At 47.3% G+C, this 17,301-nt stretch overlaps 1 protein-coding gene across 7 annotated transcripts in view; it reads right to left on the bottom strand.

Moving 5' to 3' along the window:
- LOC144480588 (talin-2) overlaps positions 1-17,301 on the bottom strand; it is a 410,923-nt gene that overhangs the window by 84,326 nt on the left and 309,296 nt on the right. For all 7 annotated transcript variants that reach the window (XM_078200210.1, XM_078200216.1, XM_078200214.1 and 4 more), the window contains 8 exons: positions 16,151-16,244; positions 14,243-14,332; positions 14,015-14,137; positions 11,830-11,973; positions 11,567-11,728; positions 9,833-9,973; positions 3,694-3,875; positions 156-288 (listed from right to left, as the gene is read on the bottom strand). In XM_078200210.1, the coding sequence (XP_078056336.1) occupies positions 156-288; positions 3,694-3,875; positions 9,833-9,973; positions 11,567-11,728; positions 11,830-11,973; positions 14,015-14,137; positions 14,243-14,332; positions 16,151-16,244 (1,069 nt within the window). The remainder of the gene's footprint in view (positions 1-155; positions 289-3,693; positions 3,876-9,832; positions 9,974-11,566; positions 11,729-11,829; positions 11,974-14,014; positions 14,138-14,242; positions 14,333-16,150; positions 16,245-17,301) is intronic.

Raw genomic sequence — 17,301 nt, 5'->3', positions numbered from 1 at the left:
GCGAGCTGGGGAGGGGGTGGCGCAAGGGCAGTTTCTTCTAGAAAGAGAAATCAGATGAGAGTTCTGTGGATGCCAATTACCTGGGATGGTTCCCTCGGCTATAGGAGAATATGGAGGCTGCACTCTGCTCTCTGCACAGACATTTTGTACTTTACCTCCAGTGAAATGTCATCTCTGGTTGGCAGATTCTGACTGACTGCTGCGAGGGAAGCTTGTTCTATCTCACGGATACACTTGTTGATGTTGTCGATCGAACAGTCACATTCTCGCTGGCCAGGAGCTTTGTCCCTTGGGCAGAAAGACAGACAATAATAGCTCATTCACACCTCCCAATATACACCTTCCTCAAGCTGCACCTTCAACACTGGCCAAGCTCCTCACAGTAAGAAGTTTAACAACACCAGGTTAAAGTCCAACAGGTTTATTTGGTAGCAAAAGCCACAAAAGATGTGGCTTTTGCTACCAAATAAACCTGTTGGACTTTAACCTGGTGTTGTTAAACTTCTTACTGTGTTTACCCCAGTCCAACGCCGGCATCTCCACATCACAAGCTCCTCACGACAGGGCCTGGGTTTTGGTTTGGACACACACAGCTTAACACAAATCAGAGTATTGCATTGTCAGAGGGGATTATTAATTACTGGTGCAGTACAAAGTCTAGACAGCTTTAAATTATGATAGGTACTAACTGGGTAAATGTAGCTTCTCTCCTGCCCATCTCAATGCATCAAAGGTGCTTCAATGAAAACCATTTTCACCTCTCCATTTAATCCCTACAGTGCAGAAGGAGGCCATTCAGCCCATTGGTTATAAAGGGTTTCATAGAATCCAACAGTGCAGAAGGAGGCTATTTGGCCCTTCGAGTCTGGACCGACCACAATCCCACCCAGGCCCTATCCCCGTCACCCGACATATTTACCCTGCTAATCCCCTACCACTAGGGTCGATTTAGCATGGCCAATCAACCTAACATCTTTGGAGTGTGGGAGGAAACTGGAGCATCTGGAGGAAACCCACGCAGACACGGGGAGAACGTGCAAACTCCACACAGACAGTGACCTCAGGCTGGAATTGAACCCGGGTCTCTGGCACCGTGAGGTAGCAATGCTAATCACTGTGCCACCGTGCCGCCTCCTGTGCACTAATTCTCCAAAAGAGCATCTTACCCAGCAACCGTCCCCATTCTATCCTGCATCCCCGCGCATTTACCACGGCCAAGCCACCTAACCCGCACATCTTTGGACTGTGGGAGGAAACCGGGATACAGGTTTCCTTTTCTTCCCTTGCCTCCCGCAATAGCTGGGGCCTTAACAGATATCTTGACATCCTCTTTGACAACAGGTGAGGTTCCAGAGGAGTGGAGAATAGCCAATATTGTTCCCTTGTTTAAGAAAGGAAGCAGGGATAATCCAAGAAATTATAGGCCAGTGAGCCTGACTTCAGTGATGGGGAAGCTTTTGGAGAAGATACTGAGGAACAGGATAAATGCACATTGGGAAAAAAATGGACTAGTTAGTGACAGGCAGCATGGTTTTGAACGGGGAAGGTCATTTCTCACCAACTTGATTGAGTTTTTTGAAAAGGTGACAAAGAAAATTGATGAAGGAAGGGCTGTGGATGTAGTTTATATGGACTTTAGTGAGGCATTTGAGAAGGTCCCACATGGCAGACCGGTACAAAAACTGAAATCACGTGGGATTCGGGGTGCGCTGGCTGGAGGGATACAGAACTGGCTTGGTTATAGAAGACAGAGAGTGGCGGTGGAAGGATATTTTACAGAATGGAGCTCTGTAGCTAGTGGTGATCCGCAGGGATCAGTGCTGGGACCTCTGTTGTTTGTAGTGTATATAAATGATCTGGAGGAAAATGTGGGTGGTCTGATTAGTAAGCTTACAGATGACATGAAGATTGGTGGAGTTGCTGATAGTGCCAAGGATTGTCAGAGGATACAACAGGATATAGATAGATTGGAAACTTGGGCACAGAAATGTCAGGTGGAGTTTTATCCGGACAAATGCGAGATGATGCCATTTGAAGGATCAAATTTAGATATGAATTATACTGTAAATGGCAGAACCGTTGGGAATAGTAACATCCAGAGGGATCTGGGCGTGCAGGTCCACAGTTCCCTAAAAGTGGCAACACAGGTGGCCAAGGTGATTCAGAAGGCATATGGCATGCTTGCCTTAATCAGCTGGGGTTTTGAGTATAAGAGTTGTGAAATCATGTTGCAGCTATATAAAATCTTGGTTAGGCTGCATTTGGAGTATTGCGTGCAGTGCTGGTCACCACACTACCAGGAGAACGTGGAAGGTTTGCAGCGAGTGCAAAGAAGGTTCACCAGGATGTTGTCTGGTCTCGAGGGTGTCGGATATGAGGAGAGGTTGAATAAACTCGGATTGTTTTCACTGGAAAGACGGTGGCTGAGGGGAGACCTAATAGAGGTCTACAAAATTATGAAAGGCATAGACAGGGTGGATAGTCAGAGGCTTTTTCCCAGGGTGGAAGTATCAATTACAAGGGGGCACAGGTTCAAGGTGAGGGGAGGAAAGTTTAAGGGAGACGTGGGGGGGATGTTTTTCATGTAGAGAGTGGTGGGTGCCTGGAACGCACTGCCAGAGGAGGTGGTGGAAGTAGGCACATTAGCAACATTTAAGGATGGGTACATGAATAGGGAGAGAGTAGAAGGATATGGACCGAGGAAGAGCAGAAGGATTTTTTTTAGTTTAGTTAGGACATCATGATTGGCACAGGCTTGGAGGGCTGAAGGGCCTGTTCCTGTGCTGTACTTTTCTTTGTTCTTTGTTCACCTGGAGGAAACCCACGCAGACATGGGGAGAATGTGCAACCTCCACACAGACAGTCACCTGAGGCTGGAATCGAACCCGGGTCCCTGGCGCTGTGAGGCAGCAGTGCTAAGCACTGTGCCACCGTGCCACCCCTCTGCTACGTACATACTGGGTTGTAGATTTACGATACAGGTAATACAAGGTGCTGGAGGGCAGTGTGAATGAACAGGGAGTGCTCCAAAACTCACTTAGCACACAAACAATTCTTCAGTTATACTTTCAATCACAGCAGCATCAAGCTAGGATGTCAAACGTCGAGTTCATTGCTGGACTGGACATTATTTTATCCAAGGGTCGGGGGCAGAACAGTCTCTCTTGTTTTCCCTTTTGTATGAGGTGGGAAGTGGCAGAGCCGAGTGTGAGAGGAAGAACCACCAAAGCTCGACACAAGACACTAACTTTCAAATATAGCTGGAAGCTACTCTGGAAACCATAGATTAGGAAACACGGATACAATTTTCATCCACAAGCAAATAAAGCAGGGCGGCATGGTGGTACAGTGGTTAGCACTGCTGCCTCACAGCGCCAGGGACCCAGGTTCAATTCCCAGCTTGGGTCACTGTGTGGAGTTTGCACATTCTCCTCGTGTTTGCGTGGGTTTCCTCCAGGTGCTCCAGGTTCCTCCCAATCACGATGTCTGAAAGACGTATTGGGTTAGGTGCATTGGCCATGCTAAATTCTCCCTCAGTGTACCCAAACAGGCGCTGGAGTGTGGCGACTAGGGGATTTTCACAGTAACTTCATTGCAGGGTTAATGTAAGCCTACATGTGACACTAATAAATAAACTTAAAATTTATAAAATTCTAAGCCAAATATTCCACAAAATAACCAATACTAACTCACCTGATAGAGGTAATGAGGCTCTTAATGGAGTCGGACACAGTACGGGAATGTCCTGCCAGGATGGACCAGGTTGGTGGGTCTTTTGGGTTGATTGCTAGCGATCGGGCGCTCTTGATGAGTGAGGATGAGCTGTCCAGCATGGATCGGGCAGCTGCAAGGATTGGTTCCTGGGCCTGGGCACCCTGCAGGAGGTAACAGGGAGTGTTAAAGACAGTTTTGGGATATAAGTCGACTGTAACAATAGAGAAACCTCATTCAGATCCTGTTGACTGCGTTGCAATGGTGAATCAATCATTCTACAAAATTCCCTGCTGCCCTGAGAACATTTCCCTCTATCAATGCTCGGACATTATCCCACATGGATTTTAGTCCGGCTCACACAGTTTGCCATCCAATAATACTGATCTACAGTTATCATGAAGGGCCACAGTCTGAGAGAGTCACCAATAAACCCAACAAGGAATTCAGTTCAAACCTCTACCCAGAAAGTGATGAGAATGTGGAATTGACTCCCACATGATATAATCAAAGTGAACAGCTCAGACATGTTTAAATTCGATAAACTGCAAGGGAGGAAGGAACAGAAGATCATGCTGATGGGGTGAGATGAGGATGAGTGTGAGGAGACGTTGTGAGGAGCATTAACACTGGCATGGCTTAACCGCAGTAAGAGTTTGAACAACACCAGGTTAAAGTCCAACAGGTTTATTTGGTAGCAAATACCATTAGCTTTCGGAGCGCTGCTCCTTCGTCAGATGGAGTTCAGCAAATTTGAAAATCGAATTGGAGGGGAATTTGGCTGCACAGTCATAGGTGTATAAGGAGTATAGTAAGGGGCTGAGAACACAACCTTGTGAGGCACCGGTGTTAAGGATGATCGTGGAGGAGGCGCTGTTGCCTATCTTTACTGATTGTGCTCTGAAAGTTAGGAAGTTCAGGATCCAGTCGCAGAGGGAGAAGCCGAGGCCCAGGCCATGGAGTTTGGAGATGCGTTTTGTGGGAATAATGGTGTTGAAGGCTGAGCTGTAGTCAATAAATAGGAGTCTGACATAGGTGTCTTTGCTATCTAGGTGTTCCAGGGTTGAGTGCAGGGCCAGGGAAACGGTTTCTGCTGTGGACCTGTTGCGGCGGTCGGTGAACTGTAGTGGATCCAGGTAGTCTGGGAGGCTGGAATTTATTTGTGCCATGACTAACCTTTCGAAGCATTTCATAATGGTGGATGCCACAGCCACTGGCCGATAGTCATTAAGACACGCTGCTTGGTTTTTCTTAGGTACCAGGGTGATGGTCGTCTTCTTAAAGCAGGTAGGGACCTCAGATTGTTGTCTGTGACGATGTCTGTGAATACCCCCGTCAGCTGATCCACGCAGGATCTGAGTGCTCGTCCAGGCCAGTCGCTTCCCGGGACGTTCGAGAAAGTTGCTCCGACATCTGCAATGGTGACTGCAGATACAGGTTCATCCAGGGCTTCCAGGGTGGATGGCAAGCCCTCGCTGACTTCGTGCTCAACAGGGGCGTAGAATGAGCTCATCAGGGAGGGGTGTGTTGGAGCTGGAGATTTTACATGCCTTCATCTTGTAGCCTGTTATGTCTTGCAGATGTTGCCATAGTCGGCGGGGGTCTGTGTGGCTAGCCTGGGACTCCAGCTTGGTCCGGTACGCTCTCTTTGCATCTTTGATGGATCTCCTTAGATCATATCTGGCTTTCTTGTATCGGTCAGGGTCGCCTGACTCGAATGCCTCAGACCTTCAGCAAGCAGTGGATATCGCTGAAATGTGTACGTTATATGTGGATGTCAGGGAAGGTCAGTAGGCAGTGATTAGGGAGGCAAATGGAATGTGTTGTTTATTGCAAGTGCAACCGAATACAAAAGCATGGATGTTTTTCTACAAGGATGTTGGTGAGACTACATCTGGAGTACTGTGTATAGTTTTGGCCTCCTTACTTAAGAATGTAACTACATTAGAAACAGTTCAGAGAAGATAAGCTCCTCCCCCCACCATGGACAACGGGAAGCCCCCCCCCTCGCGCGTGTGTGTGTGTGTGTGTGTGTATGCGCGCGCAGCGTGCACAAGTGTGCGTGCACAAGTGCGTGCGTATACGTGCTCAAATGCATGTGTGCGCGCGCACAAAGTGTGCGTGCGTATGCAGGTGTGTGTGCATTTGTGTGCGCAAGTATGTGTGCATGCACGCAAGTGTGTGCACGCGTGCAAGTGCGCGCCCATGCACAAGTGTGTGTGCATGCATGTGTACGTGTAAGGAAGCTGGTTCATAAGTTCATTCTTGATGGAGAATCCAGCTCCTGAACTCTGCGCTCATCTGATTTCTCTTTCTAGGAGAAACTGCCCTTGCGCCGCCGGGTCTCTCTCAGAGCAGTCAGGTCAATGTCATGTTGCCAGTTTGTGGGTGATGCTCTGGCTGTTCATTGCAAGTGTGTCCATGAAGGTCGTGATGTTCCAGACCACATACTTTAGTACTTTTGTCTTGTGTGTTTGTGCCACAGAAGGTGATCCCTCTGGACACAGCGATTCTGTCGAGAGCAGCGAGGCAGACTATCTTTCGGGGATCTTTTCTGGCCCCCTGCCCAATCAGGGTTGAGCAGAGTGAATCCTGACGAGGGTAACTCAATCACAACTGCCGCAAGTGCCTCATCTGAGTAGCTGCCAGACAATGACTAGAAGCTTCCAGACAACACAACCCTGCTCCCTGCAGAATCTGCTGGTTGTTGAAGTACTTGGGAGATGTGCTTGGAATGAAAGGTGCCTTTGTGCGTGACGTTTCTCAGTGTGGAGAAACCATGCACACCAGCGCCCACACAAATCCTGACCTAACAAAACCTTGGTCCAGTGGCAAGGAACCCAAGATAATTGGACATTTTGTTCTGCTGCAGCCTTAGTGCCACTGAGATATTCCAAATGGCATGTTGAGGGTTCCTAACAGGTCTCCATGGTAACCAAAGCAGCCCAGGACATTGGAGTGCCACCGTACATCACTCTGTTTGATTACCACCTTTCTAACTCAATGCCTGGGTTCTGCAGCAAGGACGAAGGGGTGAAAGAGGAAAGGATATCACAGAATTAGACCAGAAAAGCAGGATAAGATAACAAAGTTTCAAAAAACAGAAGATCGTGCACTCAGTTACAAGTGCAATAAACCTTCTGAGCTCCTCCAGCTTCAAGCTTTTAATATCATTGCAACTAATTAATGCATTGATTTTCATTTACTACACACACACACACACTTGCGCCGCACACGCGCGCACACACGCAAACACGCGTGCACAGCGTGTGTGCATGTCAGTGGGTGCGCGCACACATGCCGCACGTGCCCACTCATACACCCTGCGTGTACACACACCTGATTGGCTGTGACTGTGGAGCTGGCAGGGTCGGTGTTCCCTGATTGGCTGTGACTGTCGAGCTGGCAGGGTCGGTGTTCCCTGATTGGCTGTGACTGTCGAGCTGGCAGGGTCGGTGTTCCCTGATTGGCTGTGACTGTCGAGCTGGCAGGGTCGGTGTTCCCTGATTGGCTGTGACTGTCGAGCTGGCAGGGTCGGTGTTCCCTGATTGGCTGTGACTGTCGAGCTGGCAGGGTCGGTGTTCCCTGATTGGCTGTGACTGTGGAGCTGGCAGGGTCTGGGTTACCCGAGTTCAGGAAGGGGAGCACGAGGGTCATCACGGGGATGAGTGAGGGACACCTGATCAGAAATCCACTCCGTCCCCCTTGCTGTCCAGTGACCCAGGAACTGTTCCTTGTATTTTAACCCTTCGAGCCCCAGTCTGATTCTGGCTTTCCCACCAAGGTCAGTGTATCCTTCTGAGGATGTGAGGCCCAGAACTGTTCACAGTAATCACAGGAGTAACCAGGGATCTGTGTAGCTCAAACATGACCCCCTTGTATCCCTGCCCTCTCAATACAAAGCCCAGCCTTCCATTCAGACATCCTGATTAGATCCTGTACCCGTCCATGACATCTTAATGATCCCTGTATCTGGATCTCCATTGTTTCCAGCTCATCACCGTAACACCTTGACGTTGTGAGACAGCAGTGCTAACCCACTGTACTACTGTGCCTCTCTCTTCACCTCCTCTTCAGAAGGCATTCCTACATTCAGAGAGCAGTGAAACTTTGGAATTCTCTACCCCAGGGGGCTTTAGAAGCTCAGTCATTCAGTATATTCAAGACAGATTTCTAGATACGCGTGATTGAGTTCCAGTCGATGATCAGCCATGTTCTCACTGAATGGTGGGGCAGGCTGGAGGGGCTGAGTGGCCTGCTCCAGTGGGCACTCTTCTCAATGATCACACAGCCTCTCTTCATTCCAGCCTCCGCATCCTCTGCTCTGCTCACAGACACACCAATTGCTGGCCCTAATAGAGTATCAACACCCAAATGCCTCATACACTCATTCTGAACACATAAAAATTCATTCATGCCAAGTGGGTGGGAACACGGAGAAGGTTGCCCATCTCTAACTGCCCTCAAGAGGGTGATGGTGAGCTGTCTGCTTCAACTGTTGCAGCCCGTATGGTACAGGTGCACCCATAATGCTGATAAGGAAAGAGTTCTAGGATTTCTACTCAGAGACAATGAAGGAACGGCGATATATTTCCAAGTCAGGATGGTGTACGGCCTGTAGAGGAACCTGCAGGTGGTGGTGTTCCCATGTGTCTGCTGCCCCTGTCCTGTTACATGGGAGAGGCTATAGGTTTGGAAGGTGTTGATGAGTTTCTGCAGTGCAACTTGTATTTGGTACACACTGTGCGTCGATGGTGGAGGGAGTAAATGTTTAAGGTGCTGGATGGTGCGCCAGTCAAGCCCTGGATGGTGTCGAGCTTCTTGAGTGTTGGAGCTGCACCCATCCAGGCAAGTGGGGTGTATTCTAATACATTCCTGACCTTCGCTCTGTAGATACTGGATCTCTTCTTGTCCACCTGATCCTCAGGAGGGTAACTTCCTTTCACCTCTCTGTTAACTCCTGCCCACTCGATGACTATCCACCACCGGCCATTCTGTTTCAGCCTCAAATGCTTTGCTTAGGATAGATCTTGTCCCATTAGACAAATGCCAGTGACAAGGATAGCCACCCCGTTCCACTGTACACAACCGAGATTCTTAAACTGGACAATCAAATCAAATCCACAGACACGGAGCGGCACGGTAGCACAGTGGTTAGCACTGCTGCTTCACAGCTCCAGGGTCCCGGGTTCGATTCCCGGCTCGGGTCACTGTCTGTGTGGAGTTTGCACATTCTCCTCGTGTCTGCGTGGGTTTCCTCCGGGTGCTCCGGTTTCCTCCCACATCCAAAGATGTGCAGGTTAGGTTGATTGGCCAGGTTAAAAAAAAAAAATTGCCCCTTAGAATCCTGGGATGCGTAGATTAGTGGGTAAATATGTGGGGGTAGGGCCTGGGTGGGATTGTGGTCGGTGCAGACTCGATGGGCCGAATGGCCTCCTTCTGCACTGTAGGGTTTCTATGATTCTATGATTCTATGATTCAATATTTCAGTGAATGAGAGGTGAATCTATGGAACACACTCTGAGGGAGATGGTGGAGTGAAGTAGTGTTGACCTAACTGAACACAATTTAAATTAATTTAAATGCAGCTTAGTAGGATTGAACATGATCAATGTACGGGTTATGGGGACAGGGCAGGGGAGAGCCTGGGTAAGATGCTCGTGAGCAGGGTCAACACTGAATTGATGGCCGAATGGCCTCTTTCTGCACAGTAAGAGTTTTAACAACACTAGGTTAAACTTTTACTGTGTTTACCCCAGTCCAACGCTGACATCTCCACATCATCTCTTTCTGCACTGCAGGGATTTTATGGTTCCATGGATTCTAAGTGAACTGCTTTCAGAAAATAATATTTTGGAATCTAGTTTATGAGTAATTTGAGACACGATGCTTGTTTCGAGTAGAATAACTCAAGAGCAGCAGGTGACTTTGGGCCTATGGTTCCCAGAGTTCCGGCACATTCCATCACCTCAGCTCTGGGCCTGTAGACTCATTGATTGAGATTGATCCTTGTGATTGGTCAACAGCTTCATTACCATTGGATAATGTGACGTTAGAACCTTGCTCTGTGCTAATTTAACAATTCCCAGCCTGCTGTGTACAGATGTTTGAGATTATTTACCTCAGCGCCTATCTGTGCAGGGATGCTGACAAACTCCGGGTTGGAGGCAAATGCCGTCAGATTTTCCACTGCCTCGATTAAAGGAGAAGTGGCAGACCTGCATTTATCTCGATTCTCTTCAGAAAAGTCACCATCAAGAGCCTAAAGACAAAAGAACACGAGAAGTAAATCTTTCACCGGGTGGGTAATGACAGAGATACACACACATACGCTGGAACGACAGATACACACACACACACACACAGTCATGACAGATACACACACACACTGTAACGACAGGTATACACACACACACTGTAACGACAGGTATACACACACACACACACACAGTCATGACCGATACACACACTGTAACGTCAGATACACACACACACTGTAACGACAGATACACACACACATACACTGTAACGATACACACACACACACACACAGTAACGACAGATACACACACACACACTGTAACGACAGATACACACACACACACATACACTGTAACGATACACACACACACACACACACACTGTAATGACAGATACACACACACACTGTAACGATAGATACACACACACACACACAGTCATGACCGATACACACACACACACACACTGTAACGACAGATACACACACACACTGTAACGACAGATACACACACACACACACACACACTGTAACGATACACACAGTCATGACAGATACACACACACACACTGTAACGACAGATACACACACACACACACACAGTCATGACAGATACACACACTGTAACGACAGATACACACACACACTAACGACAGATACACACACACACACTGTAACGATACACACATACACACAGTCATGACAGATACACACACACACACACTGTAACAACAGATACACACACACACACACACACACTGTAATGACAGATACACACACATACACTGTAACGATACACACACAGTCATGACAGATACACACACACACACAGTCATGACCGATACACACACACACACTGTAACGACAGATACACACACACACACATACACTGTAACGATACACACACACACAGTCATGACAGATACACACACACACTGTAACGGCAGATATACACACACACACAGTCATGACCAATACACACACACTGTAACGACAGATACACACACACACACACACTGTAACGACAGATACACACACACACACTGTAACGACAGATACACACACACACACACACACACAGTAATGACAGATATAAATATACACATACACAGTAATGGTTGAACAATGAAAGATCCTCCTGAAAGCTCATTGCTTGGTCAAAGGTAAGAATATAGATCAAATACATCTTGAGCTATTGTGTTTTGAGCAGAGTACAAGTGTCCATTCATCAGGCGTTCCTGTTCCACATTGGACAGCAGGGTTTCACTCTCTCCCCTATAGAGAGATGCATCAAGAGACAACTCCCGTGTGGGAGACTGTTCTAGCCACGTTCTGGACCAAGGGAGGCTTCAGCTTCCCAGGAAATAAAAGAGAAAGTAATTTCAAATCAGAATCCAACTCGCTAAGAAAGCAATAGAAGGGCGAATTGAACTGGGGATATTTGGCCATTAAAAACACTACATTTCACCTAAACATTCAACTTATAAAGAAATATCTGCGATAGGATGAGGAACATTGTTTCATGTTAAACTCTTCACACATTGGAAGCCAGAGAGGCTCCTCACAAACTCCTCATTAACACACAGTGGGCGTTACCTTGATTGTCTTCACAAGGTTGGCAGTGCTATTGGCAACTTCCTTTGCCGACTGTACAAAGTGCCTCTTGGCGACAGGATTGGCGGTTTTGGAGGAGGCGATCCGGCACGCGTTACACAACGCAGAGGTATGTTTGGCGACGATGGTAGCAGCAGATAGTACCTGCACAGCGGGAGTCACACATCAGCACAGACATTATCCGCAATGACAGTCATTCAGAGTTATAAAGGAGCAATAGCTGAAGGTTTATCCAAACACCTCACCTGTGATGGGCTGCTTGCCGGATCCACCAGATTCTGACATGCCATCTGGATCGCTTGGTTAGCCCGAGCAAATTGGATGGGATCCACCAGCCCCTGGTGCCCAGCCTGGCTGTTGGGATCTGATATCCCAACCAGGTAACCAGCCTGCATGAACAGAAATGTAATTAAGAAGAGGGAATGGTGGTATCCAAGACTCACAGTTTGGGTTAAAAAGAGTTCTCAAGTGGGATAAAGGCAAAATACTGCAGATGTTGGAATCTGAAACAAAAACAGAAAAATGCTGGAAAATCTCAGCAGGTCTGGCAGCATCTGTGGAGAGAGAATAGAGCCAACGTTTCAAGTCTGGATGACCCTTCATCAGAGCTGAGAGGAAGGAAAGAGTCAGCAGATGAGGGTAGAGCAGAGATAATATAAATCTCTGCTGACTCGCTTTCCTCAGCTCTGACGAAGGGTCATCCAGACTCGAAACGTTGGTTCTATTCTCTCTCCACAGATGCTGCCAGACCTGCTGAGATTTTCCACCACTTTTCTATTCTTAAGTGGGAATTCCTCTCAGACTCTGTGAGTTACGTTTTTGGGTTGAAATAAATTCAGCTCTTGTATTTTAAGTGACTCACAGGGGTAAGTTCCAATTTCCTGAATCTCCGCGAGGGGCGAACGTAGCCCAAGCGAGCTGCTAAACTCTCCCAAGTACAATAGATGGAGGTTTCAAAACCAAATCTATCAAAACAACATTCCATCCTCATCAGTCACAGGTCAGTTATCAAAGGAAATGGGACAAAGCCAAGACATCCCATTGCAGGAATGGGATAATGAAAGGAACGGGAGGTGGTCTGTACTTCAGCGAGTTGCCAACTTGTGTGCTGAATGCCAATTGGCTGAATTCCTTCAAGAGGGAGTTAGGTGTGTTTCGTAGCTGGGACAGAAATCATCTCAAACAAGGGGCTAGTACCGTAGAACATTCAGCAGGGCCTGAATGGACTAGTTGCAATAACTTAAGGAGCGGGGTGGGGTGAGGAATTTCCCATCCCACGTGAGAGGCCCCGGCTTTTTGTCTGGTTTCCCACCTCTGCCAGGAGGCGAGACTGTTTTGGACCAGGTGGAGAGTGCATGTATTGTAAAACATGATGCTACCAGTTGTGTGAGGGAGGCTGAATAGATCAGTGGGTCTCCTGTCCCTCATTTCTTGGAAAAGATTAAGGGGAAAGAATTAATGGGAACCTGAGGAGCAACTTTTTTTACACAGAGGGTGGTACGTGTGTGGAATGAGCTGCCGGAGGAAGTGGTTGAGGCAGGGACATTGGCAACATTTGAAAGGCATTTGGATACATGGATAGGAAAGGTTTAGAGGGATATGGGCCAAATGCAGGCAAATGGGGTTAGCTTAGATGGACATTTTGGTCAGCATGGAGCAGTTTGGGCCGAAGGGCCTGTCTCCATGCCATAGATTCTATGATTCCACTTGATGTACATTGCTGGGCCAGCGTTACTGGAATATAACAAATGGCTCGATGCAGATTGAAGCCAAGTAAATTTTCGCAGGACCAGCACTTCAGAAGTAGATTTTTCTGAAGCCACAAAGTGGATTTTCCAAGAAGGGAGAAATTTTAAAAGATTCTTGTAAATAATAGAAATCATAGAAACCCTACAGTGCAGAAGGAGGCCATTCGGCCCATCGAGTCTGCACCGACCACAATCCCACCCAGGCCCTACCCCGCATATTTACCAACTAATCCCTCTAACCTACGCATCTCAGGACTCTAAGGGGCAATTTTTAACCTGGCCAATCAACCTAACCCACACATCTTTGGACTGTGGGAGGAAACCGGAGCACCTGGAGGAAACCCACGCAGACACGAGGAGAATGTGCAAACTCCACACAGACAGTGACCTGAGCCGGGACTTTTTGATTCTGGACATTTCTGTCCAGAATAATAAACTTTTTGCGGTAGAAAAACACATATTAATGAATTTTTCATCACATTACCAATGCGAAAGACCAGTTGACTCATCTTAGTACAAGAGGTTGCTCAAGCCCTGCCCAATGTTATATCCAATTGGCTTTGGAGCGATTCCTGGATTTCCCCTCAATTCCAGGTTTCATTGGAAGTTCCTCTCACAAAGGTGGGGACGAGAGCTACACTGCCCTCAGGGCTGAGGGTGAGCTTGGTAAATTGTTGCTCACCTGAGCTGCTGCTTCCGTTAGGCCACACAATGCCTTGGAGGCAACACCAACAGAATCTCCGAATGCTGGAAGGTCACCGGTCTTCGCTTTTTGAGAGATTCCCGTCATAGCCTCCCCGAGAACCTGGAGCAGTGGCGAGCACGCAAAGAAAATGGTGCTGTTAGAGAGGGCACACTGTGTCACAAAGCAAACTCTCCCAAATCGCTCCCAAAGAAACCTTAACCTTACCTTGGAATTCTCCATCACGCTCTCAATGCAGTCAAAGTAGGAGAGGTCGCTGACGGGGTCATTGGGATTATCGAGCATGCCTTTGACAGTCTGCAAACAGTTTCAAAATTACACACTGCTGAATTTTAACCAGGTTTTAACAACCAACGCCAGAACTAATTAACTAACTGACTCTCAGAAATTCTGGGCAAATTCTAGCTTGCACCCACAGAGAGTGAAGCAATATATTACTCGGCAGTTAATTAAAAGCAATCACAGCTTGTTTTTCATAGATTTGGAAAATGAAGGATTCTGTTAACTCCCAGGAGTAAAAAAAAAATCCAACAAAAGTGCGACAGAAATGTCCAGAATCAAACATTTCTTACCATCTGTCTGTGCACTGGGTGGGTAGATTTCAGATTTTCTTAGTTAATAGAACAATACAGCACGCAACAAGCCATCAACCCATTGTGTCAGTGTCACAGTACCACCATATCACTGCCTCCCCTTCAAAAATGTTTAGCATAAACTCCTTGCTTTTGCATCCTGCTTTTTGAACAGCACGGTGGCACAGCAGTTAGCACTGCTGCCTCACAGCGCCAGGGACCCAGGTTCAGTTCCAGCCTCGGGTGACTGTGCGGAGTTTGCACATTCTCCCCGTGTCTGCGTGGGTTTCCTCCGGATGTTCCGGTTTCCTCCCACACTCCAAAGATGTGCCACCGAATGAAACAGGAAGATTCACCACCACCATATCTCATGTTGCTGCTGCCATTCGGCCCTTCTCCTGTACTGCAGACTTCATTGTCCAATGGATATTCCATTGTCACGGGCAACATTCACTGCCTCTGGATTAACATCCAAAATGTAATCTCCATCTCGTTCGTTCATTATGGTGACTAGTTAGCCACTGTGATTTTGATGGTTGTTAAATTGACCATCTAAAATCCATCTCAGCCTCTTAGCATGCTGCATGTCAGAAACATCTTGCCTCCAGAATCTTGAGACATTTTTTGCTGCATCTAAAGCTCTTTAACTAAACTTGGAATTTTGCAAATTTATAAGACGATAAGATATAGGAGCAGAATTAAACCATTTGGCCCATTGAGTCTGCTCCGCCATTCAATCATGGCTGATACGTTTCTCAACCCCATTCACCCACCTTTTCCCCCCGTAACCTTTGATCTCCTTACCAACCAAGAACCTATCTATCTCTATTTTAAATTAACTCAATGACTTGGCCTCCACAGCCTTCTGTGGCAATGAATTTCACAGATTCACCACCCTGTGGCTGAAGAAATTCCTCCTCATCTCGGTTCCAAAGGGTCGTCGTCCCTTTACTCTGAGGCTGTGCCCTTGGATCCTAGTCTCTCCCACTCATGGGAACATCTTCCCCACGTCCACTCTATCCAATAACACTTTATGTTATTAAATTTACTCCAGACAGGTAGGTTCCTGGTGCCAAGTTAATTGGCCCTCCACTTTCACAGGAACGGTGTGTGGGTTAGGTGGATTGGCCATGCTAAATTGCCCCTTAGTGTCAGGATAGGGTAAGTGCATGGGGTTATGGGGATAGGGTCTGGGTGGGATTGTTATTGAACAAAGAAAAAAAACAAAGAACAGTACAGCACAGAAACAGGCCCTTCGGCCCTACAAGCCTGCGCCGATCATGATGCCTGCCTAAACTAAAACCGTATACACTTACGGAGTCCGTATCCTTCCATTCCCATCCTATTCATGTATTCGTCTAGATGCCCCTTAAATGCCGCTATCGTACCTGCTCCTACCACCTCCTTGGGCAGCGCGTATTGGTGCAGACTCGATGGGCCAAATGGCCTCCGTCTGCACTCAAGGGATTCTATGATTTTATGATTCTCTGAATGTGAACAAGCAAGATGGACGTGCTGTCAGAAGTTGGCTTCATCCTGTTACCTCAAGCTCTCGGAGAGCGTTGTCACATTCCTTCTGGCCAGGGGCCTGCTGGGTGCAGAGTGTAATCAGCTGGTTGATACTCTCAGTAACAGCTCTGTAAGACATTGGATACACTGGCTGTTAAATCAACACTTCAATAACTCTTCAACTCCTTCTGATTCATTGACTTAATTAGAAGATTTGAAGAAGGGCTTACACCTTTCATGCCCTCAGAGCGTCCCAAAGCGATTCACAGCCGGTGATGTACTTTCGAAATGCAGCCCTGTTGTAATGTTGGAAACGTGGCAGCCATTTTTGTACACAGCAAGCTCCCAATAAAGCAATGTAATAATGGTCAGATAATCTGTTTCTTTGAGTGGTGTTGGTTGACGGACAAATATTGGCCAGGTCACCTCTACTTTCTCAGAAGACTAAGGAAATTTGGCATGTCCGCTACGACTCTCAGCAACCTTTACAGATGCACCATAGAAAACATTCTTTCTGGTTGTATCACAGCTTGGTATGGCTCCTGCTCCGCCCAATACCGCAAGAAACTACAAAGTGTCGTGCATGAAGCCCAATCCATCACGCAGACCACCCTCCATCCATTGAATCTGTCTACCCTTCCCGCTGTCTCAGGAAAGCAGCCAACATAATTAAGGACCCCACGCACCGTGGACATTCTCTCTTTCACCTTCTTCCATCGGGAAAAAGATACAAAAGTCTGAGGGCAATTGACTCAAGAACAGCCTTTTCTCTGCTGCCATCAGACTTTTGAATGGACCTACCTCGTATTAACTTAATCTTTCTCTCCACCCTAACTATGACTGTAACACTACATTCTGCACTCTCTCCTTTCCTTCTCTGTGAATGGTATGCTTTGTCTGTATAGCGTGCAAGAAACAATACTTTTCACTATATACCAATACATGTGACAATAATAAATCAAATCAAATCAGGGAGGACATCCCTATTCTTCTTCCAAATTGTGACTGCGGAATCATTAACATCCACCTGAGGAAGCCGACAGCTTAACATTTTGCTCTGAAAGATGTCGCCAGGGACAGTGCAGGGCTCCCTCGGTACGGCACAGGAGGATTAACCTGGATTGGGTGCTCATGTCTCTGGAGTGGGACTTGAATACACGACCCTCTGTCTCAGAAACTACCCAC

The sequence above is a fragment of the Mustelus asterias genome, chromosome 29 (genome assembly GCF_964213995.1).
Source record: "Mustelus asterias chromosome 29, sMusAst1.hap1.1, whole genome shotgun sequence".
Lineage (NCBI taxonomy): Eukaryota > Metazoa > Chordata > Chondrichthyes > Carcharhiniformes > Triakidae > Mustelus > Mustelus asterias.
Note: the sequence above shows the minus strand (reverse complement) of the source record. Positions and strands in the feature narration are given on the sequence as shown.